At 52.3% G+C, this 26,332-nt stretch overlaps 1 protein-coding gene across 3 annotated transcripts; it reads left to right on the top strand.

Annotated features, from left to right (window-relative positions):
- On the top strand, positions 1-24,947 carry LOC100427840 (golgin subfamily A member 6C). Of its 3 annotated transcripts, XR_013395711.1 has the most exons (20): positions 1-240; positions 4,567-4,924; positions 7,318-7,488; positions 8,005-8,105; positions 9,118-9,288; positions 14,693-14,812; positions 17,971-18,009; positions 18,275-18,325; positions 18,426-18,507; positions 18,604-18,710; positions 19,740-19,826; positions 19,934-20,041; positions 20,234-20,321; positions 20,729-21,219; positions 21,494-21,562; positions 22,887-22,962; positions 23,393-23,484; positions 23,908-24,008; positions 24,100-24,253; positions 24,340-24,947. XR_013395711.1 is itself a non-coding variant. In XM_015142669.3 (18 exons), exons 1-18 carry the CDS (start codon positions 12,927-12,929, stop codon positions 24,552-24,554), a joined length of 2,148 nt encoding a protein of 715 aa, XP_014998155.3. In that variant the 5' UTR covers positions 12,797-12,926; the 3' UTR covers positions 24,555-24,947. The 3 variants fall into 3 exon arrangements, 1 of the variants encoding a protein (XP_014998155.3); XR_013395712.1 differs by lacking the exons at positions 1-240; positions 7,318-7,488 and adding an exon at positions 16,727-16,807 and having other exon boundaries at positions 4,704-4,924; XM_015142669.3 differs by lacking the exons at positions 1-240; positions 4,567-4,924; positions 7,318-7,488; positions 8,005-8,105; positions 9,118-9,288 and adding exons at positions 12,797-13,010; positions 16,727-16,807; positions 23,723-23,825.
- Positions 24,948-26,332: the final 1,385 nt, after the last annotated feature.

Below are 26,332 nucleotides of genomic sequence, written 5' to 3' on the forward strand. Positions count from 1 at the left end.
AGCACGTGGCCAGCCTGTGCCCCTGTTATGAGAAGAAACAAAGCACCTTGTAGAAGCACTTGGGGTCTGCAACCTACGCAGCGAGTATGAGGCCAGCCAGGGTCCAGGCTCATTCTAGAAGTTTCACGCAGCATGCAAAGTGCATGGAGAGTCCAAGGAGACGACTTAACCACAGTCACATACTGAGCAGCTGCAGAGCTGTGACCTGGCCCTGGGTCTCCTGAATCCACGGACTCTGTGGTATGTACGTACAGGATCAGACCTTGCCCTTTCCTCCTAGCTGACCCTTTCCTAGCCCCCCATGTCCCATGTGTGAGCACCTAGCTCACTCTCGTTCCTCCCTCTCCAAAGTGTGGTCTCTGGCAGCACGAGTGGCAGAAGGGGCAGCAGAGACTGTGGACCCCTCAGCTGCACCTAAGACCTCTGTGTGGTCTAGCTGTGTGTGCTGGGGGAGGCTTTTGGCCACCATTTCCCCCTTTGTAAATGAGACCGATATATGTGGCATGGAGGGTGGGAGGCCAGTGTGAGTTCCATGCACTTGGAGCAGGGCCCTGAATGAGCATGGACGTGGGAGCAGGGGTGTTCCTCGACTTTATGCACCTTGGGGATGGGAGTGGGGCTCCCTGCGTGGGTTGACAAGGCATTGCTTTTCCCCACCCCACCTCTGTCCCAGCCCTGCAAGTCAGTCCTTGGGGGTCTAGGAGGGAAGAAGCGCCTGGCTGTGTGACTTTGGGCTGGTGCCTGGCCCTCTCTGGCTCTGAGTTCCTGGGAAAGTCAGCACTCAAGACACGCCCTCCAGTTTAGCACCTTGACAAGAAGGGTGGGGACACTGGGATCAGGCCCAGCCCTCTGGTCCAAACCCCACGGCCCCAGCTGGAGGATGAGGAGATGCTGGGCTTGGGTGGGGGAATCAGGAATGTAAAGGGGCCTGCTCACCCCCAGCTTGGCTTAAAGGCTCAAGGCATCAAAGGCTCAGCCTGCCCCTCAGGAAGGAGCCTGGGCCCAGCCAGACACTCACCAGCACAAGGGCGACTGTGAGGAGCAGGAGGCCCAGGATGTGGAGAGCCATGGCATAGCTGGAGATGAAGGCATCCAGCGGGCTGGAGGCTTTGGGGCTAGGAGAGCCTAGAGCAGAGCAAGAAGGCTATGACCAGGCAAGGCCCTTCCTCAGACTTCTCAGAAGGCAGAATCTGCACCCAGAAGGTGCTGCGGAAACAAAGAGCTGGGGCTAGGAGCACCTTGGAGAGCTCCACGAGGAGGGAAGGCAGCAAGCCCAAAGGAGGAAGCAGATGGACAGAGGAAGGGGGCCTACAGAGGGAAGGAGGTACTGACCGAGGTCTGGGATGACTGTGTCTACCAAGAGGCCCTCTGCCTCACCCAGGGTGTGCAGACCCTGGCGCGTACAGTCCTACATGAGGGCCTGGGCTGGTGCTGCCCTGAAGAAGGTGGCACCCATTCTGGTGGTCAGTGGGTGTGGTCTGGTGGGAGGTTCATCATAGATTTCAGGGGCCTGGGCAGCGTTTGGGGACTAGGGTAGGTCATCTCTTCCAGCCTCCTGCCCTAACCCCACAACTGTGATCTGAGCCCTGGGTCACCCAGGGCCACCCTGGACGTGCTGGACTTCCTCTACCACCACTTAGTCAAAGTTCTACAGAGGTCTGAGGACAAGGGTCAGCGGGGGGGTCAGGAGATGATGAAGAGGGTCACAGCTCTACCAAACAAAGCCTCATTCTTTGTGGCACCTGGCCCACCTCCCTGATGTGGGCCCTACGCCTCCGGCTGGCCCAGCCTTGCAGAGTAGGAGCCCAACGGCATCTGTAGCGGTTCCTGTCATGCTGGTCTCCTCCAGGGCCCCTTCTGGAACCTGTTACCACAGATCTCACGGTTGGGGGGGGGGGTACAGCTCAGTCTCCCTTACCTGTCATCTGCCTCATAGGGGTTTTGTCCACCAAGGCCCCTGAAGGCTCAGAGACCCACAGCCATGGCCTCCTTCTTTCTGACTGCTGGCCCTTTCACAGCCTGTATACTTGAGCCCTGGGCAGAGGGATAATGATCCCAGGACTGTGTTTGCAAGCAGAGAGGGTGCTTGGCACCAGGCCCTGACTCCTTGGGCTGAGCTCAGCAGCAGGTGTGTGACCAAGGCCCCCTGGGCAGAAGGGGCTCGGCCCTGAGGGCCCATCACTCGCCACGCCTGCATGTTCCTGCTAGGCATCCACCCTGGGGACCCAGCTTTCCCCCTGCCCCCAGCTGCTGGCAGCCCCATCTTGACTCATCCAGGGTCCTGGAGGCCATGCCAGGAAGCAGCCAGCAGCTGGGAGGAGCACTTGGTGTTTCTGCATCTTTTTTTATGGAGCTTCTTTTGGTGGGAAGGGCTATATACTCAAGGGAGACTGCAAGCCACCCCTTCCCCATTCCCTGGCTGGGTGGGCTTCCAGCTCAGGCGTCTGACTGGAAGGATGGGACCGTCCTGTCACAGAGGCAGGTCTGAGTAGTCCAGGCCCAGTTTTACCCTCCAGCAGGGCCCCTCCCATTCATTTGTCCAGCTGGCTTTGCCCAAAGCACAAGTGACGTCTATGTGGACTGTGTCCCCTGTCCCCAAGGGGAGTATGGCTCCAGTCCTGGCCTGGAACTCAGAGACCTTAGAATTAGAGGCCACATCTGGCAAGGTGGAGCAGCATGGTCTGCCCACAGCCAGGGCAGGCCCAGACCTGACACCACGGTTCCCGTGTCCTCTCCCACTTCTGTCCTGCACATCACCTACACTACGTGCTGTCCCTAATGAATCCAAGCTGTCAGCTTCCGTCAGCTTGGCCGGGAAGTCATGCTGACCATAAGGAGAACGGTGCAGCCTGAGTTGGGGGCTAAGTGGGAATGGGCCTGGTGTGGGGTGGGGAAGGTGGGGGTGAGGCAGGTGTCTGGCGCCTCTCTGCTTATCTTCCCTTCTCCCTTGCCCACAAAGGAGGCATCTTCTCCATGTACCTCTGGCACCCTGGGGACATAAAATACTGCCCCAGGTCTGTCTTTCCTTGGACATAGCCCACCTACCTTCCTGTGGGACTCAGGACTTTGTTTTGTCCTGTGGCCCACATGAGAAGCAATTATCCCTGCTCTGCTCAGCTGAGAGGACAAACTGAGGCAGAGCAGGGGAACAACTCTGTCATAGTCTGCCTGTTAATGGCAGAGTCAAGACCAGTCCTTCCCTGAGTGTCAGGTCCAGTAGACACCAAGCATGGAGGCTGTATTAGTCTGTTTTGCGTTGCTCTAGAGAATTACCCGAGACTGGGTTATTCATTTATTTTTGAGATGAAGTGTAGCTCTGTCGCCCAAGCTGGAGTACAGTGACACGATCTCAGGTCGCTGCAACCTCTGCCTCCTGGATTCAGGCTATTCTCCTGCCTCAGCCTCCCGAGTAGCTGCAAATACAGCCATACACCACCGTGTCTGACTGATTTTTTGTGTCTTTAGTAGAGATAGGGTTTTAAGATGGTTGAGTTTCGCTCTTGTGGCCCAGACTAGAGTGTAATGGCATGATCTCGGCTCACTGCAACCTCTGCCTCCCAGGTTCAAGCAATTTTCATGCGTGAGCCTCCCAAGTAGCTGGAATTACAGGCATGCACCACCACGCGTGGCTAATTTTGTATTTTTAGTGGAGACAGGGTTTCACCAGGTTGGCCAGGCTAGTCTCAAACTGCTGACCTCAAGTGATTCACCCACCTCAGCCTCCCAAAGTGCTGTGATTACAGGCATGAGCCACTGCTCCCGGCGCTGAGACTGGGTAACTTATAAAAGAGGTTTCTTTGCCTCACAGTTCTGCAGGCTGTACAAGCATCTGCTAGGCTTCTGGTGAAGCCTCAGGAAGCTTTTACTCCTGGCGGGAGGCAAAGAGGGAGCAGACGTGTTGCATGGTGAGAGAGGAAGCAAGAGACGGGAGGCATCAGGCTCTTTTAAACAGCCAGCTCTCCTGTGAGCTAACAGAAAACTCACTCACTGAGTCACGTGAACCCAGGAGGTGGAGGTTGTAGTGAGCCAAGATCGCGCAACTGCACTCCAGCCTGGGCTGTGAGCAAGACTGTCTCAAAAAAAAAAAAAAAAGAAAAAAAAAAAAAGAAAATCCACTCATTACCATGGGGAGGGCACTAATCCATTCATGAGGGATCCCCCACCATGACCCAAACACCTCACACTGTAGGCCCCACCTCCAGCATTGGGGATCACATTTCAACATGAGAGGTGGATGGGACAAGTATCCAAAGTATGTCAGAGGCCTCCCCCTCCCTCTCATCAGAGTCTTCTGTCCTCAGTTCAGGTGCATGCTGTCCTCCATGCTTGGCTTCCTGGGAGGTCATCTTGGCCCCAAGGGGTTGGGCAGGGCCACTAGGCCGAGGTTTGGAACCCTGTCTCTCGTAGTCCCAGCCTGGGTCTCCATCACTGGCTAGCCGGCTCTGCTCACTGCATTCTCTTTATACCTGCTCCCTGCAGCCCAGGGGTCAGTCTGGGTGCAGGCCTGGGTAGAGGTCCAGGAGCAGATTCTGCCCCCCAGCTCATACCTCCTGTGTACCATGGCAGCCAAATTGCACCAGCATGGCCAGGAGTGCTGTCTTGTCCCTGTAATCCCAGTGTTTTGGGAGACTGAGGTAGAAAGATCACTTGAGACCAGCCTGGGCAACATAGCCAGACCCTGCCTCTACAAACAATAAAATTAGGCATGGTGGCATGCACCTGTAGTCCCAGCTACTCAGGAGGCTGAGGTGGGAAGATCGCATGAATCCAGGAGGTCAAGGCTGCAGTGAGCTATGATTGTGCCACCGCACTACAGCCTGAGCAACAGAGCAAGACCCTGTCTCTAAAACAAGAAACAAAGTGCACCAGCGTGTGGATACCAGCTTCTCCTGGTATGTGGACCTGACCTCAGTCGGCCCCATCAGTGAGTAGGAGACTGCCTATTGTCTTCCAGAGCATTCCCACCACTATACCTGTGACCCTCCTGCATTCTCTGGCAGGCTTTGTGAGGGGGTCCGTCACCTACCTCTCTGGCTGCCCTAAGGCCCAGCTCAAACCTTCCCTGGCCCTGAGAACCTTTTCCTGAAGAGTCTTTCCCCCCACCCACAGGCCCGCTCATTTCAGAGCTTTTGGTGGCATGAGTACAAGGATCAACTCTGCTACCAGCCTGGGAGGAAATGTCCCTAGGGTTGGGTCTCTGGATGGCATATGAGGGTCTAGACCAGGACCCAGATGCCTGTAACCTGAAGGGTAGGCCCTCGGCTGCCCCAGCTTCCCAGAGCCCCTCATCCAGCCTGACTGTCTGGTACAGGCCCAACCCCTGCATCCTTTGATCTTGGTCCCTACTGGGAACTCTGGTTACCCTGGCTTACCTACTTTTGGCTCCAGAAGTAATGCTGACATTCCCCATGAGACAAAGTTACATACTGAGACTAACGTAGGGTTACCTGGCTCAGAGTCACCATGGCTAGGCAGAGCTCAGGTCCTGGCCCTGTTCAACCTCCACCTCCCAGGTTCAAGTGATTCTCCTGCCTCAGCCTCCTGAGTAGCTGGGACTACAGGTGCATGCCACCACGCCCAGGTAATTTTTTGCAGTTTTAGTAGAGCTGGAGTTTCACCATGTTAACCAGGATGGTCTCAGTCTGACCTCGTGATCCGCCCACTTCAGCCCTTCAAAATATTGAGATTACAGGTGTGAGCCACCGTGCCTGGCCTCCCCAACACTCTTCTAGCTCTGGAGCCCTGCGGGGTCTATCTTGGAGCACCTGGAGCCCAAGAAGGTGCCCCTCACATTTGTGATCCCAGGGACCCACTCCCTGATCATGATGAAGGCGGACTGAAACCCACTGAGGTGCCTGGAGCAAGGGTCAGCCTCTGCCTCCCACAGCCTCTCTGATGGGGAGGATGATATCCCAGCAGCATGAGCTGGGAGCAGTATCGGGAGGATGGGGGTTTTCTCTCTGGGTAGCTCTGGGCTCCAGGGTGGAGCCCTCTTAATGTGGACCTTCCCCTGTGACTATCCTTGGCCCTAGGCAAAGAAAGCAGCTTGCCTGAGGTCACCTGTCTGGTAGGGACAGAGTGGGACCTGCGGTCTTTCTCACCCAGCTGCAGCTCCCCCTCCCTGTTGTCCCTTCCACCAGGTGATAGAGAACCTGGCAGGCTGTGCCCCATAGAAGAGTTCCATTTCCTTCTGGTGAGGGATGGGAACCAGCTGGGGAGGGAGGGATGAGAGGTCTGGGGACTCTCCCAGCCCTGCCTCACATTTGAAGGATAGTATCTGGGCGGCAGCATGGTTTAGGCTAGACCAGGTGGCCCCTAGGTTTATAGTCTGGTCTCAGGCAAGATGCTGCCATGTCACCTTTTCTTCTGCACGTCCTGACCTGGCACCCTACCTAGTTAAAGGTCTTCAGGCCTCCTGCCCCCTGGGCATTGCCCCCACTCCTTGCGCAGACACAGCCGTCCTTGTCCTGGACTAATCTTCAGAGATTCTTGTCCAGCCCACAGCTTTGCTGGACATCACAGGCTGGGCCAGGCCCCCTGCCCAGCACTAACATCTCTTTGTGAGTCTCAACCAGACTGAGCCGCAGCTTCAGGGTCAGAGTAGGCTCTGACTTAATTGATGTGACCCAGGACAAGGGGATTTATTGATGGTGTCACATCTGCTTAAGTTCTTGGCCTCTGTGGTCTCTTTGGGGCATGATACCCCTCTGTCCCATGCTTAGGCACCCACATGTGGCCACAAGTGCCTTTCCTACCTCATCCCTACTGGAGGCTGGTGTCCAGGCACCTGTGGCTCCAGGCAGAAGGCTGAGTGCAGAGCCAGGCCTGGGCAGATGTTCCACAGGGGCTGCAGGAGCTGACAGCCCTGACCACCCAGCCCGTGGCCATCCATTCCCCTTCACCGTGGCTGGCCCCTCGTCCACCATCCTTCCAGGGGCCAGGCCTGGGCCCAAACTGACTTTTGCCTGCCCCTGGTCCTTCTCGTGTTCTTGGCTGAGCGTGATGGTGTTGCCCGTTTCCTTGATTATCCTCAATTAGAGGTTTGTAGAGCCACGTGGGGACATCACATCTCCTGTCTACCAGGTCCTCACCAGAGACAGGACTGCCTTGGGCCGGGCCTGGGATAGTCAGGGATCACGCTTACCTGTTGGGACCTAGCTTCAGCGGCTTCAATCTGGGCAATGGCCTGATGGGCGGCTGCCCCTTCTCTGCATGGGGGAGGCAGGAGAGGAAGGTCAGGCAGGAGATCTGCTTCCTGCCAACCTGAGGCTGGTTGGAAGCAGGGTGCCCACCTGTGCCTGTCTCACCTTGCTGCAGGTGCATCGGAGGCTGAACCCCTCTCCCATCCAGCTTGGTGGCCATCTGGCTGATCCACTCTTCCAGGTGGACCCTCTCTCCTCACGGGGTTCAGGTCCCATTGCACCACCTCCAGACAGGCCATGCTAGCCCCAGGGCCTCCCTTCCCTACTACTCATCCCCCAACCCCAGGTATGTGCCACCTCCCTAAAGCCCGCTGTGTTCACCAACTGTGTTTGAACTCTGTCTCTGTGCAAGGCCTCATGCAAAGCCTGAAGCAGCCTGGCTGGTAGAGGGCCAGGAGACCAAAGCTTGAAGAGAGAGTGACGGTCTCCCAGAGCCCACTCGGTCAGCCTCAGCCCCAGGACTGTGTCCATGCTGGTCCTGGCTCCAGTGAGCCAGTTGTTTCCTGAGACGCCTGTAAGGGCTCCTGTGGTCATGGAGGTGGCTGGAGAGAACAAGGCTGCCATAACCCTCCCTCCCTGAGAAGGCCCAACGGGGAGCGTTTTAGGCACAGTGCATTGTGGGGGGCATCTTCCAGGGACCCCTCCTACACCCTGCCCTGCCCTGGCTCTCTAGTCAGAAATTGCAGTTGCTTGGAGAGTGGGACTGACCCAGGACGAATGCCTATTTTAGGCTGGCCTTTGGGGTGCTGGGGTAGGGGCAGGGGTGCTTCAGGGATAGGAAGGAGAGGCCTGTGTGTTCCAGAAGTGCAAAGGAACCTGGTGCCAGCCGCAGTCAACCCCGATGTGATGATCTTTCTGCCCACCCTCTTTGATGTCTTGGAGCTGGCCGCTGTCTTTGGCCAGGTAAGCTCATGGTCTGGGCTCCTGGGGTCCCCTCACTGGGCCTGCCCACTCCTTGCAGGTAGGGGAGCCTTTGGGCTGGGACTATCCTTGGCTCCCCCTTCCAGGTCATGGGTTCAAAGACCATTCCTGGGTTCCACCACCACCAGGCCTCAATGGTGTCCTGATGGGCGCAGGAGCTGCTGGGGCTTTCTAGACTAAGACCCTTGCCTATCTCTGTGTTCCCCGTTACAGTGGGTCTGCAGAAGTCGGCCTCAGTCTCTGCCCTGGAAGCCTGCCTTACCTTGCCCTGACTGCCCCACACCCAGTGGCTCTGATCCACTGTAGAGCAGCCAGGGCCCCCGTTGCTCACACCCTCTGGCCTGAGGATGACTGGCTCTGTGGCTGGGTTCAGGGAGTCAGGGAGGGGGGTGGGCCTTGCTCTCAGCAGCCCCCATTCCCACTCTGACCCCTTTTCAGTCTTCCTCCTCTTTTGGGCTCTACCCTGGGACCCTCCCAGCTCCTCACACCAGATGACGGTCTAAATATCTAGAAATCAATATTTTAAATACCAACTTTGGATTGCTTCCTGACTTTTCCATACCCCCAAAGGGCCAGCGTTTCTCTTAGGACTGACAGTCTCTCCAGCCCTACTAGGCTGGATGAGGCAGGCGTAAGGGTGTCCCTTTCCCAGCCCTCTTTGAGGAGGGCTTCCATCACCTTCCTGTGACCTGGCAGCAGGACCACGCTTCGGTGGCAGGAGGGGCAGCCCCAGCTGTGCCTAAGTCCTCTGTGTGGTCTAGCTGTGTGTGCTGAGGGGGGTCTTGGCCACCATTTCCTCTGTAAATGAGACCCATACCTGTGGCATAGAGGGCGGGAGGCTGGTGTGAGTGCCAACCACTTGGAGGAGGGCCCTGAGTGAGCATGGACGTGGCAGCAGGGGTGTTCCTCGAATTTATGCACCTTGGGGATGGGAGCGGGGCTCTCTGTGTGGGTTGACAAGGCATTGCTTTTCCCCACCCCACCTCTGTCCCAGACCTGCAAGTCCGGTCCTTGGGGGTGTAGGAGGAAAGAAGCCCCTGGCTGTGAGTCCTCGAGATGGACCCTGGCCCTCCCTGGCTCTGAGTTCCTGGGAAAGTCAGTGGTGTTGGAACTCCGGATTCATTCCTCAGCGTTGAGGCACTGTCTGTGGAAGCCATGGGACAAGGTGAAGGCGGGGAGAGGAGAGGCTTGGAGTTTGGGTTTCAGCAGAGGGATCAGCAGCGTGAGGGGTCGCCTGTGTGTAGAGGAAAGGGAGTGAAGGCCAGGAGTGAGGAATGAGTCTGAGTGCACCCAGGATGGTGCTGCATCTCCTCCCACATCCACCTGGCCCCAGGGAAGGGAGAAGAAAGGCTACGAGACAAAGGGGAAACTGAGTTGGGTCCATACATGTCCTTCCAGGACCTGGAGGTGCCACTGTCTGGCCCTCAGGCAGTGGGAAGTGGGGGAAGGGAGATTCCCTCCCCACGCCACCTGTTGCTGCTTTTTATACTTTTGTATGCATATAAATATTTTAAAACGTAGAATCATAATACATAGTCTTTTGTCACTGTGTTTTGGGCATATTTCAATGGCAGTAAACATATCCTTGGGATCATCATTTTTAAAAGCTTGATGTGTATTAAGCTAATCATTCCCACCCCTGAAGTAAATGTTCTTATATATTTTTTTCAATGGACTCAAGCAAGCATTTTTGGACTGAATTCATAGAAGCAGAATTTCTGGAGGACAATAGCATAAAACAATTTGAGGATATTTAATAGAAATTTTCAAATTATTCTGCAGAAAAATTGGTTCAGTTTATATTCCCACCAACAGGGGCAGAGCTCCGGTTTCCCCCTTCCATTTGCCCTCTTTGCTGGTATTTAAGCAGAAAATCTCATTGTTTTCATTACATTTCTTTGGTTTCTAGTGCTTTTGAGTGTTATTTTTTTGCTCCATCACCCAGGCTGGTGTGCAACAGTGCAATCTCGGCTCACTGCAACCTCCGCCTCCTGGGTTCAAGCAATTCTCCTGCCTCAGCCTCCTGAGTAGGTGAAATTACAGGTGCCCACCTCCATGCCTGGCTAATTTTTGTATTTTTTAGTAGAGACGGAGTTTCACCATGTTGGTCAGGCCGGTCTCAAACTCCTGACCTCAGGTGATCCACCTGCCTTGGCCTCCTAAAGTGCTGGGATTACAGGTGTGAGCCACCGGACCTGCCTTGAATCCTTTTTATATGTTTATTGGTGATTGTAATTCTCATGGGAAGTGCCTGTTTCTCCATTGCCTATTTTCTGACCAACCTCCAAAGTCACATTTCACTTAATTTTTATCCTGCTGATTGAAAGCAATTTAACTTGGTGATTTTAATGTTCATAGGAGCAGGACAGACTGTAATTATCTAGGTCTTGCCCTGTCACCCAGGCTGGAGTGCAGTGGCATGATCATAGCTACTGCAGCCTCATACTCCTGAGCTGAAGCAATTTTCCTACCTCAGCCTCCCAAGTAGCTAGGACTACAGGTGTGTGCCACCATGCCCAGCTAATTTTTTAAAATTTTTAGAGAGATGTGAATTCGCTATGCTGCCCAGGGTGGTCTTGAACACCTGACTTCAAATAATCGTCCCACCTTGACTTGCCAAAGTGCTGGGATTATAGGCGTGAACTTCTGCTCCCGGCCAAGAGCTCATTTCGTTTGTTGGTATCTTTTCATATTTGAGGCTTTGGTGCTAGCGCTGAAGTATTACATTCACCATCCAGGGTTTACAGGACTTTTGTTTTGATATTGAACAGATAGAACTGTTTAGTTCTGCATCTTTGCAGGCATACTGAATGTGCCTACCAGGACTCTGCTTTATATCCATTGAAAGCAAGAAATAATACAGTAAAACTTTGCCTGGGTAGAGGCTTTGAAAGAATGGAGTCTTCTGGTTTAATTCTATTAACTTGGATGTATGAAAGTGAAAAGAATTCAAAACTTACATTTCCTGTTGAATGCAATTTGAAAATATAGCCAATGATTCCACTTTTCTTTAGTAAGTTTGGACATTCCCATCTACTTGGTGTTTTATGATAGAACTGCTAGTGTGCCTGCGACTTACTTTGTGAAGATATGTTTTTAAAACTTGAGAGGTAAGAGGGTGTAAATGGTGTTGTATGAGGTAAGGCTGGATGAGAACTGACACTTGTAAATATACTTTTTAGACTGAATCTCTGATTGCCACTTGTTTTCTTATTTAACTTATAAAAATAGAACACGTTGGATGAAGGGTGGGAGGAGGAAGGAGATTTATGACTTTTAATTGCATGTCATTGTTTTATATCAAGAACATATGGTGTCCTTGGCTTTGGGCCTACAGAAGGAAACACATTTTTCTACCTGTTGTATGCCAGAGGTTCTTGAACACCTGGAGGGGTTACTGCAGCACAGATTTCTGAACCTTACTCCAGAGTTTCTGATTCACCAGGACCAGGGTGGGGCCTGAGAATTTGCATTTATAAAAAGTTCTCAGGTTCTGCTGGTGCTGCTAGTCCAGAGACTACATTGCTGAGAACCCTCTTGTCTACTAACCTTAAATTGTGGAACTCTAGAAAAAAGCTTAGTTTGGTGTGGGATAAGAATCTCACAGGTTATGGAGTAAATCATGAAAGATTCAACTCTTGATCCCAGTCTAGTGTCTAATTCAGGTAACAAGCAATACTCAGTGACATAACACAATTCTTGATTTTCATGATTGCAAGTGATAGCCAAGTATCAAGTGAGAAATTCAGTTTCATTTGCAAGGCTTAGAGAGGCCAGATGATTCTAGAAAAATAGGCCTTGTAATTGCTTTAAACCAGTAAAGAGGTTTGAGTGCTTATTAAATGGAAAGTTTTGTGTTTTTCTTTATTTTATTTTATTTTATTTTTTGAGATGGAATCTCGCTCTGTCGCCCAAGCTGGAGTGCAGTGATGTGATCTTGGCTCACTGCAACTTCTGCCTCCTGGGTTCAAGTTATTCTCCCGCCTCAGCCTCCTGAATAACTGGGATTACAGGTACCCACCACCACAGCTGGATAGTTTTTGTATTTTTAGCAGAGACGGGGTTTCATCATGTTGGCCAGGCTGGTCTTGAACTCCTGACCTAAGGGGAGCCACCGCACCCGGCCCAAAAGCTTTGTGTTTTTAAAGATATTAGACATGTTTCTTGTTTTTAAAAAGTCTTAATAATGTAGGAGAATAAGAGAAATGTTTTTCCAAGAGAAATCCTTGTGATTATTTTACCTTATTGGAATGTTGGATAATATAGTCTGCTTCATTAATCATCAAACATGCTATGGATTTTCCATTTTTATAGGATTTGTGTCTCAATTGAGGTAATACTGGTAATTCTTGTACTCCATCTGAAGATGAAAAATGTAGGCCCAAATCATAGACCGTACATAGAAGCTGGATTATGAAGATAGCTCTGGAGGAACATGTAGACACACACACACACACTGACACACATATATATAAAGTATAAACACATATATATTTTAAAGTTTATTTTTAAAGTTTTAAAGCAAAAGCCGGCCCCTCCCCTCTCCCGGAGTAAGCAGGCCCCGCCCCTCACCCCAAGTGGGCGGGGACAGCAGTTGCATGGGCAGCTTCCTTTGTGATGCCACAGGTTCCTCTGGACACACTGCTGCCTGGCCACGCCTCCTTTCCCTTTCATCTTTCTCACTGACCAATGGGCTTGGAGCATTAAGGCCACACCCCTTTTCTGTGTTCTATTGGCGCCCTGGTTACGCCTCCTCTGGCTCAGTCACACAGCTGACTGGTAGGTGACTGGAGGTGTTCCCTGATGTGGCCCCAACCCTGCCTCCCTCCCCACCCCGCGATGTTAGAAGAAACTCGAGAGCGCAAATTGGCAGCAGCCAAGAAAAAGGTAAAAAGCACCAGGTCGTGGCCCCCCAATCCAGCCAGAGATCCCCTCCAATGGCAAGACCACTGCCAGAGTCTATACCACTCCTGAGGCACACCGGGCTGGGGCCCCCAACCCTGGCACCTCTGGGCTCCCCCCACCAAAGTCCTGGCAGTCAGTCCCACTCCTTCAGCAAGAAGCCCAGCCCCTGCCCTCACCAGTCACTCCAGGGTGACTTTGGGTGGGTGACTCCTGGGGCTCCCCACTCCATACTCAGCCCTCACATCCTGCCACCCCAAGCCCAACCTCCCTGGGTTCTCGGGGCTCACCTCTGCAAGGACCTGGGTCTCCCAGCCCCAGGCCCCCCCATTGCCATTCATCCCTGGGTGACTTTGAACTGGTGATTCCTGGGGTTCCCTGCTGCAGATTCAACTCTCCCCTCCTGCTGACCCAAGCCCGACCTCCCTGGGCTCTTTGGACTGGTGTCTCCAAGGACCTGAATCCCAGCTCTATGTCCCCCTCCACCATCGTGGATCGGTGACTCAGCCATCGCACTGATGTGGTTTCCCCCACCCCCAGGAGGAGTGGAATGTAGTGATGTCACAGTCCCCCTACGAACTGTCATTACTGCTGCAAGACCAGCCATTGATCTTATGACCCAGTCCCCTAAGCATTCTCACCCCATTTCTGGTTCCTTGGGTCACAGCACAAATTTCCAGCTGGAAGGGGAATGGGGACTATGGGACCTAGGGGCAAGAGGTTTCAGGCTGCCTCACTCCCTTCACATAGACATTGGCAGTGTGAAAAGCCTACACTTCACCCGTGAGCTTAAAATGTTGTGAGTATCTCTGGGTGGCAATGGGAGAACGAGTTTGGTTTGGTTTTCTCCCAGCCTTCTACTCTCCAAAGAGAATTTAACATTTTTTTCTGAGTTCTCCACCTCACATTCTAATTCTCCACGGTTCTGGGACCAGACAGAGCTTCAATCACTGGTCTCTGAAGTGAGATTTGCTCATCCTCTGTGGAATAGATCTTCGGAAACTGAACTTGACACCTTGAATCTTCCTCCTATCATCTCAACCTGGGGCACTTTGAGTGCCACAGGATAAATGTGGGAGATCTTTCTAAAGCATCAGTTTCCCTTGATTCTCTTGAGAGAGGAAAAACATTAATGTACTTAGGGATGACAGTCACACAGGTTTCTAAGAGTATACCAGACTTCTCTCTGAAATGAGACTTGGTTGTCCTCTTTCTGATAAATTCCCAGATTTACCAAAAAAGCTGCCTTCTGCCATGAGGACACATTGATATAAAAGTTTGAGAGGTCCTGGTGCACTTCTTCACACTTACAGACGTGTGAGGATGTATGACTCTAAACCACACAGTGTACAGTTCCTGCCTACTTAATGCTGACTTTTCTACCACTGCCTCTGGTTTTGGTCCCTGGCAGCTGCTGATTCATGGTAAAATCCCAGAGCTTGGAGTCAGAAGACTGAGTTTAAGTTCCATTATTGCCCCCCCGCCTTTCATTTTTAGCCATAATATCAATCCCTCTCGGTCACTAAGTGACTGTGGCAACATCATGTACAGTTCTTGGTGGCATTAAATCAGATGGTGTATAAAAGTATTTTGCAAAAACTGTAAAGGAGGATGTGGCTGTAGGGGCTGGTTGTTCTCATGAGTATTACTGCTCTTCTTTCCCACAGCTAAAAGAATATCAGCAGAGGAGCAGCCCTGGTGTTCCGGCAGGAGTGAAGACGAAAAAGAAAACTACTGGCCGTAGCCCTGAGACCACCACTTCTGGTGGTTGCCACTCACCTGGGGATGTGAGTCTTGGCTGGCCAGTCTCCTGGGGACAGGGGGCCCAAGGGGCAGTAGAGGATAATTGTTGAGATTGCTGCGTACTTGTTCAGAATTCTCGGTTTGAATCCTGCCTCTCCATCTGCTAGGGATCTGATTTGTGTCAGTTGCTTGAGCTCCTTGGGCCTCTCTTTTCACATCTGTAAAATAGGGGTAGTGTGGTTTGACTTCCATTTGTGAAGTTTAAATGAGATTTCATATTGTTGTTGTTTTTATGTTAATCCCTAGTACATGGCCTGCTGTAAACACCCAGGACACCCAGGAAATGGTCATTGCTGTTTGATTTTCCTCATCCCCAGTCTCAAGGGGAACCTGGGCCAATGAGTACAGTCACTTGCCATCAGGCTGTCCCTTTAGGAGTCACTGAAGGGGGCTCCAGCGTGTGGTGAGGAAAGCCCCAGGCACTAGGAGTAAGAGAAGATCTAACTTGCCACCAGCTTGCTGGGTGACCACAGAAAAATCACCTCTTCTCCTGGGCCTCAGTTTCCTCCTCTGTAAGATGATACTGGACAAGATCAGTGTCTTTGAAACTTGTTTTTAGCTGGAGCCCCCTTAGTTCAAGTGAACCCTTACTCAGAAGTCTGGTTTTATTAATGGAGGTGGAGGTCTGGAGCATTACCAGATTAATCGCCCACATCCTGGGCCTGAGGAGAGGGGTCCAGTGAGCATATTAAGAGCTGCATTGGTCAGGTGACTCTACCCTGTGACTGCATCGCTCAGGGAACATTTCCTTCTATTTGTTCCTGCCCCGGCAAGGCTGCAGGTGGCCATTTGGAAGAACGGCATAGGCCATGGTTTTAATCTCCTCTGCTCTTCCTCAGCATTTCGTTTTCCTGAACCCACGTCTTCCTCCTACCCTGACTTTCTTGCTTCTCTCTAAACCACTTCTGTCTTTCTCCCCCTGCCTTGTTTTTTCCCTTGTCACCTCCTGTAGATTCAGGACATTCTGAAGGTGCTGGCGTCCAACCTTAACCACTCCAATGGGGTAGTGCTACCCCATTGAAAAAGTGGAAGGCGAGGCAGTGCCAGGACCCCTCTCTGGCTTTTTGTCTGCAGCTGTGCATGCCCCTGAGGCTTCTCTGGTTTGGGGGATACTTTGCCTCTGGCTTATTTTTATGTTGCTGCCATTAACCTTCAGCCTGTTTATGTCTGCTTCTTCACCTGCTTGATTGATTGGGTTTTTTCCTTCCCCACATCTTTTATAATCTTGGAAATGGTGAGACATATCTTAAAGTTTAAAAGTAATTTGGGAATAATGTACAGAGCAGGCATGTGGGATTTGGGGCTTTTTTTTTTTTTTTTTTTTTGAGACAGAGTGTCTCTGTCACCCAGACTGGAGTGCAGTGGTGCGATCTCGGCTCACTACAACCTCTGCCTCCTGGGTTCAAGCGATTCTCTTGCCTTAGCCTCCTGAGTAGCTGGGATTACAGGCACCTGCCAGGGTGCCCGGCTAATCTTTGTATTTTTAGTAGAGACAGGGTTTCACCATGTTGGCCAAGCTGGTCTCAAACTCCTGACCTCACGTGATCCACCCGCCTCAGCCTCCCATATTTCTGGGATTACATGTGTGAGCCACTGTACCGAGTCCCTTACTGTTTTTATACTTTATATCCATAACTGTTTCCCATGAAAGCATTTTTTTTTCATTTCTCATTTTTATTACCTCTGCATCATCTGCTACCCTGAAGGATCTAGAGGTAAGAGGCCCTGGGCCGAAGAGCAGTGACCTTTCATGCCAGCCCTCCAACCTCCTCTCACAGTGGGAGCTGGGTGCCCCTCTACCAGCTGAGACAGCCCACACACACCCCAGCCCTAATGATTGTTCTCTCTACCTCTCCCCGCAACCCTCCTCCAACTCCTCCTCTCTGCGTGCGCCTCAGAGCCGGTACCAAGAACTGGAATTAGCCCTGGACTCAAGCTCCGCAACAATCAATCAACTCAATGAAAACATAGAATCATTGGTAAGAGTCCAGTGGGGTCTCCTGATTCCATGCTGCCAATCCTGGACTCCAGTTTCCCCTTGGGGCCCTGAAGAAAGAGGCCAGGGCCCCTGGTGCCAAGGGTTAATGGGCAGCTGGAGTGCCTGGGCTTCACCTGGGGTGACCCCAGAGCAAGGAGCATGCAGCATGGCTCTTCTGTCACTGTCCTGTTTGCTGACTCTCGTCTTCAGACACCTCTGCTCCAGTCCTTGCCACACACACCCTGGGGTTCTCGTCTCTCAGAGGAGTGAGGGTTGTTAGGGGCTCCGTATTTCTGCCCTGACTCAGTCCCTAATTTGTTCTTTGAGTCTGGACTAGCCAGCTCTCCTCCTTGGGCTTGTGTTTCCAGAGGAGGTAGACTATCAAAGGTCTCTGTTAGCTCTGAGAGTCCAAGAGTTAAAGGCCCCTAGAATGGGCCAGGTGCGGTGGCTCAAGCCTGTAATCCCAGCACTTTGGGAGGCCGAGACGGGTGGATCACGAGGTCAGGAGATCGAGACCATCCTGGCTAACATGGTGAAACCCCGTCTCTACTAAAAAATACAAAAAACTAGCCGGGCGAGGTGGTGGGCGTCTGTAGTCCCAACTACTGGGGAGGCTGAGGCAGGAGAATGGCGTAAACCCAGGAGGCGGACCTTGCAGTGAGCAGAGATAGCGCCACTGCACTCTAGCCTGGGCGACAGAGCGAGACTCTGTCTCAAAAAGAAAAAAAAAAAAAGCCCCTAGAATGGAAACCTCAGGGCCAACGGCTCCCGTCTGTCCTTTTCTGTCCTGTATCTGTGCTGTGAAGACCCGTGCCTGGTCCGTATGTGCTCAGTAAACGTTCGTTGAATGAACACATCTTTCTAAATCACAAACTGGCAGAACGGTGGGCCTTTCTCAGACTCCGACTCTAGAGGTTTATGTTACTGTCCTTTTGAGAGAATCCAGATTCAGACTTTGAGTTCTGTGGCTGTGGGCAAAAACCAACAAAGACCCAAATCCTCTGTCTTTGGGAGCTTGAGGAGAGTTGACCAGTTCATGTTGCCACTGGGTCTGAGAACTTTGCCTTTAAAATCCATTCCTGGCCCCTGCCTACCGCTTCCTGGTCTCGGGAATAGAGTTGAAGGGCCCCCCCCTCAGTCACCTGAATTTGACTCTCCCCACAGAAACAACAGAAGAAACAAGTGGAACATCAGCTGGAAGAAGTAACGCGATTTCTTTGTTTGCACACAACATGACTGCTGGGTTTGGGGGGCACTCAGATGTAGAGGCGCCAGTCTCGTCTCACCCACTCCCAGCCTGGGGAAGAAGGCTCACCCCTCAGATTCCACCCCATGCCTGCAGGGTCCCTGAAAACCTGGTCCCATGGGTGTGCCTGTCCTGGGGCATTGGTGGCATGCTGGGGGCATGTCTCTTGCTGTGCCATCTCTGCCTCCCCCGGGTAAGAGCTCTGTCTTCCTCTTCCTACAGGAAAAGAAAGCAAACAATGACATACACAAAGCACAGACGGAGCAGCTAGAGGTGAGTGGAGGGTGGGGAGTTTTCTCCTGTCCTCCGGAGAATGTGTCTTTCCGTCTCTTTCAGCACTTGCTTGGCTTTTCTCCCAAACGTTCAATTCCAGACAATCAACATCCTCACATTGGAAAAGGCAGACTTGAAGACCACCCTTTACCATACTAAACGTGCCGCCAGACACTTCGAAGGTGAGAACGTGGGCACCCCATCATCCTTCAACCTGGCACTTTGACAGGTCTTTAGGGGGAGTCCTTTGGGCCCCATCTCAACCTCTGTCATTACAGAAGAGTCCAAGGATCTGGCCGGCCGCCTGCAATCCTCCTTACAGCGTATTCAAGAATTGGAGCGGGCTCTCTCTGCTGTGTGTACACAGCAGCGGGAAGAGGACAGGGTGAGTCCAACCAGCTGCCCCGTCCCCTGGCAGCCTGGCTTCCCAGATGCAGGAGTGAGCCTAAAGGTCCCTTCTGCAGGATGCAGTGTCCTGCCCAGAAGGCAGCGTGCTCATTTCTCGCTGCTTTTGTGTGTGGTTGTTAGAGGCAGCCTGGGGCTGAGTCAGCTGCTGTGGGTGAGTTGGGGGCACTGTCGGGAGCAAACACTGGACACAGAGCTCAGAGGCCAAGTGCCTGCCCTGCCCTTACCTGGCTGTGGCCTTGGCCAAGTCCCAGGTGGGGTATCGGGTACTTGTACTGTGAAGGTACAGAAGAGTACCTTTACTATGTCACCATTTCTGTAGAGAGAGGAAAGATGTGTGTGTGTGTGTGTGTGTGTGTGTGTACGTACTATTATACATAAAACATGTCTGCAAGTGTTCATAAAAAACTCAGGAGAGAGTAACAGGGTGGCTGGGACACACTTCCCTTCTGTACCTTCTGAGTTTTGGACGATGCGAATGTATCATCCTTTCAAAAAGTGAACAAAAGATTAATTTTCCCCCCTCTATCTGTGCCCCCACACCTAGCAAGAGAAAATGGGCTTAGAGAATCGGATAGACCTGGGTGTTCAAATCCCAGCTCTGTCTAAGTGATCTTAGGCAAGCACTTAACGTCGAATACTCCATGTTTTTCATCTACGCAATAGAGGTTACCCTAGTGAATGTCTCATATGGTGGTTGTGAGGATTAAATGGGATTGTTAGCATGGTACCTGGTGAAGCACTCCATTCAGGTTCAAACAGTGGTAGTAATAACAGTAATAACAATTGTAATATGATCTGATCTCTCTGGGCCTCCGTTAGCCAGCAGTAAATTCGATCTCTTTCCCTGTCCCTTCCAACTTTACTGAGTTCTTCTAAAAACCAGACCACGGGCTTGGAAATGCCTTGATCTTTACTGACTGAGTTGTATATTGAGCCTAGCGATAACCCTTTTGAGGGGCACTGCCCGGGCTCCCCAGATCAAAACTTCTCACTCTTCACCATCCAGTCCTCGAGCCGCAGTGAAGCCGTCCTCCAGCGGCAGTTCCGGCAGACCTTAAAGGAGCGGGCGCTGCTGAACGCACACGTGACACAGGTGAGGCTTTGCAGAGGGAGGGATGTGGAAGGAAGATGACCCCAGGGGACCAGGAGCAGGTGAGGACCAGTGACAGCCCTTCCTCACTTCTGTGCCCATTCCTGCAGGTGACAGAGTCATTGAAACAAGTCCAGCTGCAGAGAGACGAATATGCCCAACATATAAAAGGAGAGAGGGCCCGGTGGCAGGAGAGGATGCGGAAAATGTCGGTGGAGGTGAGACCCGAGCCTTCAGCCCCCACCTTAGATGGGTCACTGGGTCTTTCTGGGCATCTGTAAAATGGGACTAGTACAGCCAGAGGTGGTCATGGGTCTGGGCTTTGTGGAGGTGGGGGCAGAGAGGAAGATGGTAGCCTGTCCAGCCACCAGCCCCCTCTTCAGGGCCCTTTCCCCCTGTGCTTTGGGCAGGCTCGCACATTGAAGGAGGAGAAGATGCGTGACACATATCGGATACAGGAGCTGGAGAGGACCTTGTCCGAACTCAAACACCAGATAGGTAAGGTGGGGCTGGTGTGACCTGGGAGCAGAACTGGCATCAGAGGGCTGTGGGGTGGCTTAGGATGCCCCAGGGAGGTGGGTGAATGGAAGGGCTTTGAGGCAGTGGGAAAGTGGTCTGTGCCAGGAGTCAGCAAGTCTTGTCATCTCCATGAGCTCAGGGTCCCCATCAGCAAAGAGGGAGGAGTGCCCATTGTCAGCCACCCACAGTGCTCTCTATCTGAAAGTGGCTTGGAAATGGGCACCATCGGGTGCGAGGAATCATTAGCAGTGAGGCCAAGCTTGGGAAGCCTGAGAGGAGCTGTGAATCAAGAGGAGGGTTGTTTCTTTTTTTTTCTTTTTTTTTTTCAGGGGGGAGGGGGTGGGAAGAGGAATCCAGAGGCCCTTATTGTCTGCTTCCTTTCTCAGCTGAGCCCTCATGCTCGGCGCCCCCAGCAGGGCCTTCTGAGGTGGAGCAGCTACAAGATGAGGCCAAACACCTGAGGAAGGAGGTGGAGAGTTTGGTGGAAAAACTGCAATTCCAGGTGGAAAACAACCAGGCCTTGAGTCTCCTGAGCAAGGAGCAAAAGGAGAGGCTTCAGGAGCTGGAGGAGAGGAGGCTGTGGGAGCAAAATGAGAGGCTTCGGGAGCAGGAGGAGTGGACGCTGCAGGAGCAGGAGAGTCTGCGTGAGCAAAAGGAGAGGCTTAGGGATCAGGGTGAGAGGCTGCGAAAGCAGGAAGAGAGACTGCGAAAGCAGGAGGAGAGGCTACAAAAGCAGGAGGAGAGGCTTCAAAAGCAGGAAGAGAGGCTGCGAAAGCAGGAGGAGAGGCTACGAAAGCAGGAGGAGAGGCTCACGCTTTCCCAGAACCACAAGCTCGACAAGCAGCTGGCCGAGCCACAGTGCGGCTTCGAGGATCTGGTGGGTTGCCCCACCTGGGGAGGCTGCCCTCATCCCTAGCCCTCCAGGCCTTTGTTTCCCCACCTGTAAAATGGGGCAGTGTAGCCCTCACATGAGATGGTACTTCTAAAGGCACCTGTGAGCCAGAGCTCATCAGGCCCTGCTCTGATGGCTGTGGGGGAGGGGATGATTTTTCTAACCTGCCTCTACCCTTCCCCGTGACATGGGAGACAGACACCAAGTTCAGGGTTCTCCAGCTGCAGTGGATGGCCACTGATTGCTTCTCTCTGTCCAGAACAAGGAGGACAAGAGCGCTCTGCAGTTGGAGCAGCGAGTAAAGGAGCTGCAGGAGAAGCTGAGTGAGGTGAAGGAGATGGTAACCTTTGCCCCATCCAAGAAGGGCTGGGAGGCGGGCACCAGCCTCTGGGGAGGGGAGGTGCCAGGCCAAAGGCAGCTCTAGCTGGAGGGAAGGTGACCCCAGCCCCCTCCAGAGCAGCCCTATAACTGTTTCTTGCTTCCTGCCCTCTGACTTTTAGAGGTGGGTAGCCCTGGGCTCCTCCCAGGTCTGGACATTATAATCCCAGCTAGAGGCATGGAGTCCCCCAATCATAGGGGAAGAGACTGGTATAAGAGGTTCCTTATGCCAGGGGCAGTAGCGCACGCCTGTAATCCCAGCACTTTGGGAGGCTGAGGCAGGAGAAACACTTGAGGTCAGGAGTTTGAGAACAGCCTGGCCAACATGGCGAAACCTCATCTCTACTAAAATTACAACAAAAGAAGTTAGCTACGCATGGTGGCGCATGCTTGTAATCCCAGCTACTCAGGAGGCTGAGGCATGAGAATCACTTGAGCACGGGAGGTGGAGGTTGCAGTGAGCTGAAATTGCACCACTGCACTCCAGCCTTGGCCACAGAATGACACTCTGTCCCAAAACAAAACAAAAAAGCCTCCTTCGATTCAACCTGGATTCTGGCCTCAGTTCCACTGGTCACCGTTCAGCTATTTTTCATCTCTGAGTCTCTGTTTGTTTAACTTGAAAAGGAAGTTAGCATTTTGCTTGCAGAGGTGCTGAGGATTAAATGAGAGAATACATGGAAAGCATTAGGCTTATAGCACACTTAGCAGATGGTGGTTGGCTCCCTCTGCTTTTCCACCAGTCTGTGGCCTGCAGTTTAAATGGTGGGAAGGAGGACATGTGATTTGAGACTGGGGAAGGAGGCATGGGGTTCTAGGCAAGGGAGGAAGTTTCTTAGGCCTGGAGCCAGGGGCCAGGGGCCCAGGCAGGTGACAGAGCCCCACAGTGCTCTCACTACCCTATTAATGGTCCCAGAATCTGGAAGCCAGCCACCACGTGCCCTCATGCCCAGGGTCTTCCTGCAGCTGGAGCTGAAGAGCCAAGAGTCTCAGAGTCTGCAGCAGCAGCGAGACTAATACCTGGGTCACCCGCAGCAGTACGTGGCCACCTATCAGCAGCTGACCTCCGAGAAGGAGGCGCTGCACAGGGAGTTACTGCTGCAGACCCAGCTCATGGACCAGCTGCGGCAGCAGGAAGCTCGGGGCAAAGCGGTGGCTGAGATGGCCTGCCAAACCTGCAGGAGACCCAGGGGAGGGAGTCGCTGAGGACAGGGCCCCGAGGGGGACAACCTGGCAACCTCCGTGCCTTCTCACTCTGTTTCCCGTCCCCTTAGGAGCACCTAGAAGCTGCCAGCCAGTGGAACCAACAGCTAGAGGCCCACTTGAGCCTCATGGCTCTCCCTGGAGAAGGTACAGGAGACCACTCAGGGGAAGAGGAGAGAGCCCCAGGAGGAAGGGGGCACTGTCAGCAGCACAGGATTGAGGGGTTGGAAGAGACCTTTAGAACAGCTGGTCATTATGCCGACCGGGTGTCTGCACTAAGCTCGGCATGAATATGGTGACCTCCTGGGAGCAGGGGGCCACCAGGTTGCCTAAGGATGAGTGAACTGGCCCAGATCAGAAAGGGAGCAGTTCAGAACTCCGGCACCGACTGGTAGCAGGACTGTGCCTGGGCAATATAGCAAGATCTTGGTTCTTAAAAGGAAAAATAAAGAACAGCAGCTCCTTCCCCTCTGGGGAGGGGCTGTCTCAGGGTTACACAGTGAGGGTGGGGAGAGGTGGGCCCACAGTACCTCCCTTGTTGGGTTGTCTGAGGACCCCTCTGGCCACCTCCCCACAGGAGATGAAGGAGGACATCGAGACAGCGAGGAGGAGGAGGCACCTCGGCCCATGCCACACATCCCAGAGGACCTGGAGTGCCAGGAGGCCATGGTGAGTCTGACTGTCCCTGCTCCACTTTGCCACCTTCCTCTGTGGTCCCTGGAAGGAGCCAGAGGCATGGGCCCCGCCCCAGGGACTGGGGATGAGTCTGTGTGTGGGGAGAGCTACCGGGCCCTGCAGGGGGCCATGGAGAAGCTGAAGATGAGTGCCTCCTGGCGTGGGCCAAGAAAAGTGGGGGCGGGGCAGGATAGGTCACTCCCGAGGTGTGACCCCATTATTTTGGCTCCAGAGCAGCTTTATGGACCTCCCGAAGGAGAAGGCGGACAGGAAGGAGCAGGTGGAAAGACTAGAGCTTGGATTCATCCAGCTCTCTGGAGCGACAGAGGGCATGAGTGAGCAGGAGGCCAGGGCATGGCAGGGGGAGCTGCAGGGCCGTCGGAGGGGCCCCAGTGTCTGAGCCCTGTCCTCTCGCAGGAGACTACATCAGCGAATATGAGAGCCAGGGGGCAGTGCCAAACACTCGGCACCAGGAGAAGGAGGACGTCATGGGTCTGGCTCAGAACGAGGAGATGAAGGTAGAGGGCGTGCAACGTCTCTGCAGGGGTGGGGGTGGGCGTGGGATGTGAAGCCAGCTCAGGCGTGGCAGCTGAGCACCCCTCCTTGCAGGTGAAGCTGCTGGAGCTGCAGAAGCTGGTGTTGCCGCTTGTGTGCAACCACGAGGGGCATGACAAATTCCCCCCCGCTGCCCAGAACCGTGGTGATGAGCCCGCTCCAGGGGCCCCAGCCCCCCAGGAGCTTGGGGCTGCGGAGGAGCAGGGTGGTGAGTAGAGCCCTCAGGCGGGGTGGGCAGGCAGGAGCAGGGGAGGCTCGCACTGTGCTCAGACCCCCGCCTCCCTCTCTCCGAAGATCTTTGTGAGGTGAGCCTGGCCCACAGCGTGGAGCCTGCAGCGGGAGAGGCCAGGGAGGGTTCTCCCCGTGGCAACCCCACCGCAGAGAAGATCGTGCAGCTGCTTCCTGTAATGCAGGACACCCAGGAGCACCCAGGCTTGGCCAGCAAACCCTGCGTCCCTTTCTTTTACCGGGCAGCGGAGAACAGGGAGATCAACATCGTCATCATCTGAGAGCTGGTCAAGAAATTGAAAACAACAACAACAACAACAACAACGAAAAGTTATGGGGTTAATCCCCTGCACAATTCATTTACTTCATTTGAATGTTACAGCCCCTCATGTTTATTTGTGTTTCTAATTTACAGTTTAAATTTATTTATAAAAAGTTAAGGGAGAGTGGCTCTTTCCCTAATGTTCACTGTGGCATCCTTTAGCATTTTTGTTTTTACTTTGATAATTGTAGGTCTTGAGTGTGCATATCGAGTTTGCCCTCAGGTGGTGGGAGTTCAAACACACAAAGACCCACTGTTTGCACAAAACTATTCTTGCTGGTTTGGAATAGGCTGCCATGCTTTTTTTTACTGTTATTGCAGCATGTATATTCATTACAGAATTCAGATAAAATTCGCTTGTGTTCTGCTATTATGTTTGATGGAATCCTAATCACAGTGAGCTCTTCATTAGCTCAATATGTGGTTTGCCCTCAAGTGCGCACTGTTTCTTACTTTGTAATATGCCCCCGTGAGTACTGACATTTAGAGTTGTTTAAAGGCCGAGAACTGGAAACAGCCTTTCCCCTATTTTCTGTGTATTGGGGATGGGAGGAATAACATTTTGGGGAGCTTTTTAAATCTCACAGAAGAGGAAAGTGGCCTGCTCTGGCAGGTGTGTGAAGGATAGAGTGTGTTTCATTTGTTCTGGTGCCAGGAATGAGCGCGGTACTATGGTAGTTCCCTTAGGATTTGTATGTGCTCTGGGCTCATGAAGATATCGCAGCATGAGCTGCAACGGTTGGACTCTTTCTCAGTGACCTAAAAGGGATTATTTCTGAGGAATGACAGGCTCCCATCATTGACTATGGATGTGGAAAATCTTTTCTAGCTTAGAGCCTTTATATCTACAATACTTTAAAGTCAGAGTTCATATAACCTGTTTTAATCACAGGACTACAAATCCCAGTATGCAAAAGGGCACTGGTTGGCATTCTTCTTAATGTATTTAGTAAAGATCATAAGAAATCCTTTCAGAGTTTAAATGTCCCTGGAACAGGCATACAGGCTCTAGTCAAGAATGAATGCGAGTGAAGGAAAGCTGTGTGACACCTGGCATTCCTCTATGTTCATGGAGCTTCTTTGAGGCTAGAAGATTGATTTTACCATCTAGACCTCTCTGGCTAATACCTATTCTTTATTGATTACTCTGACATAGGAATTTACTTATTTTCCTTGAATGGAAAACATTGTAAAAACAATAACAACCATTATTAAAACCAATATATATGAGAGTACTTAGTTGAAACAAAAAGGAGATTTAGTAGACAGTATTACACTACATTTGAAAATCAAGGGGAAGTTTATGCAACTTAAAATGTTTACAAGCTGCTGTGCAATCTACTGTTTGTGAAGCTCAAAGTATTATGAGGAAAAGTGTCTATACCATCACAGAGTTATGTCTCCTCACAAAGTTCTTTACGAAGAGTGAAATATGTTTTTATACCTCTCGGTTTCAGTTAGAGGCATATTTTGTTCCCTATTTATGTTAATGTGTCGTACATGATGAATGAATTCTTTCAGTCATACATTGCCTAAATCATAACTTAGAGGTTGCGATGAGCCGAGCTCATACCACTGCACTCCAGGCTGGGCAAAAAAAGTAAACTCCATCTCAAAAAAAAAAAAAAAACCAACCTATAATAATAATAGAAATCAAAGTGTAGATTATAATATACCACAGACAGGTGGGACGCAGTGGCTCATGCCTGTAATCCCAGCACTTTGGGAGGCCGAGGC

The sequence above is a fragment of the Macaca mulatta genome, chromosome 7 (assembly GCF_049350105.2).
Source record: "Macaca mulatta isolate MMU2019108-1 chromosome 7, T2T-MMU8v2.0, whole genome shotgun sequence".
In the NCBI taxonomy this organism is placed as follows: Eukaryota; Metazoa; Chordata; class Mammalia; order Primates; family Cercopithecidae; genus Macaca; species Macaca mulatta.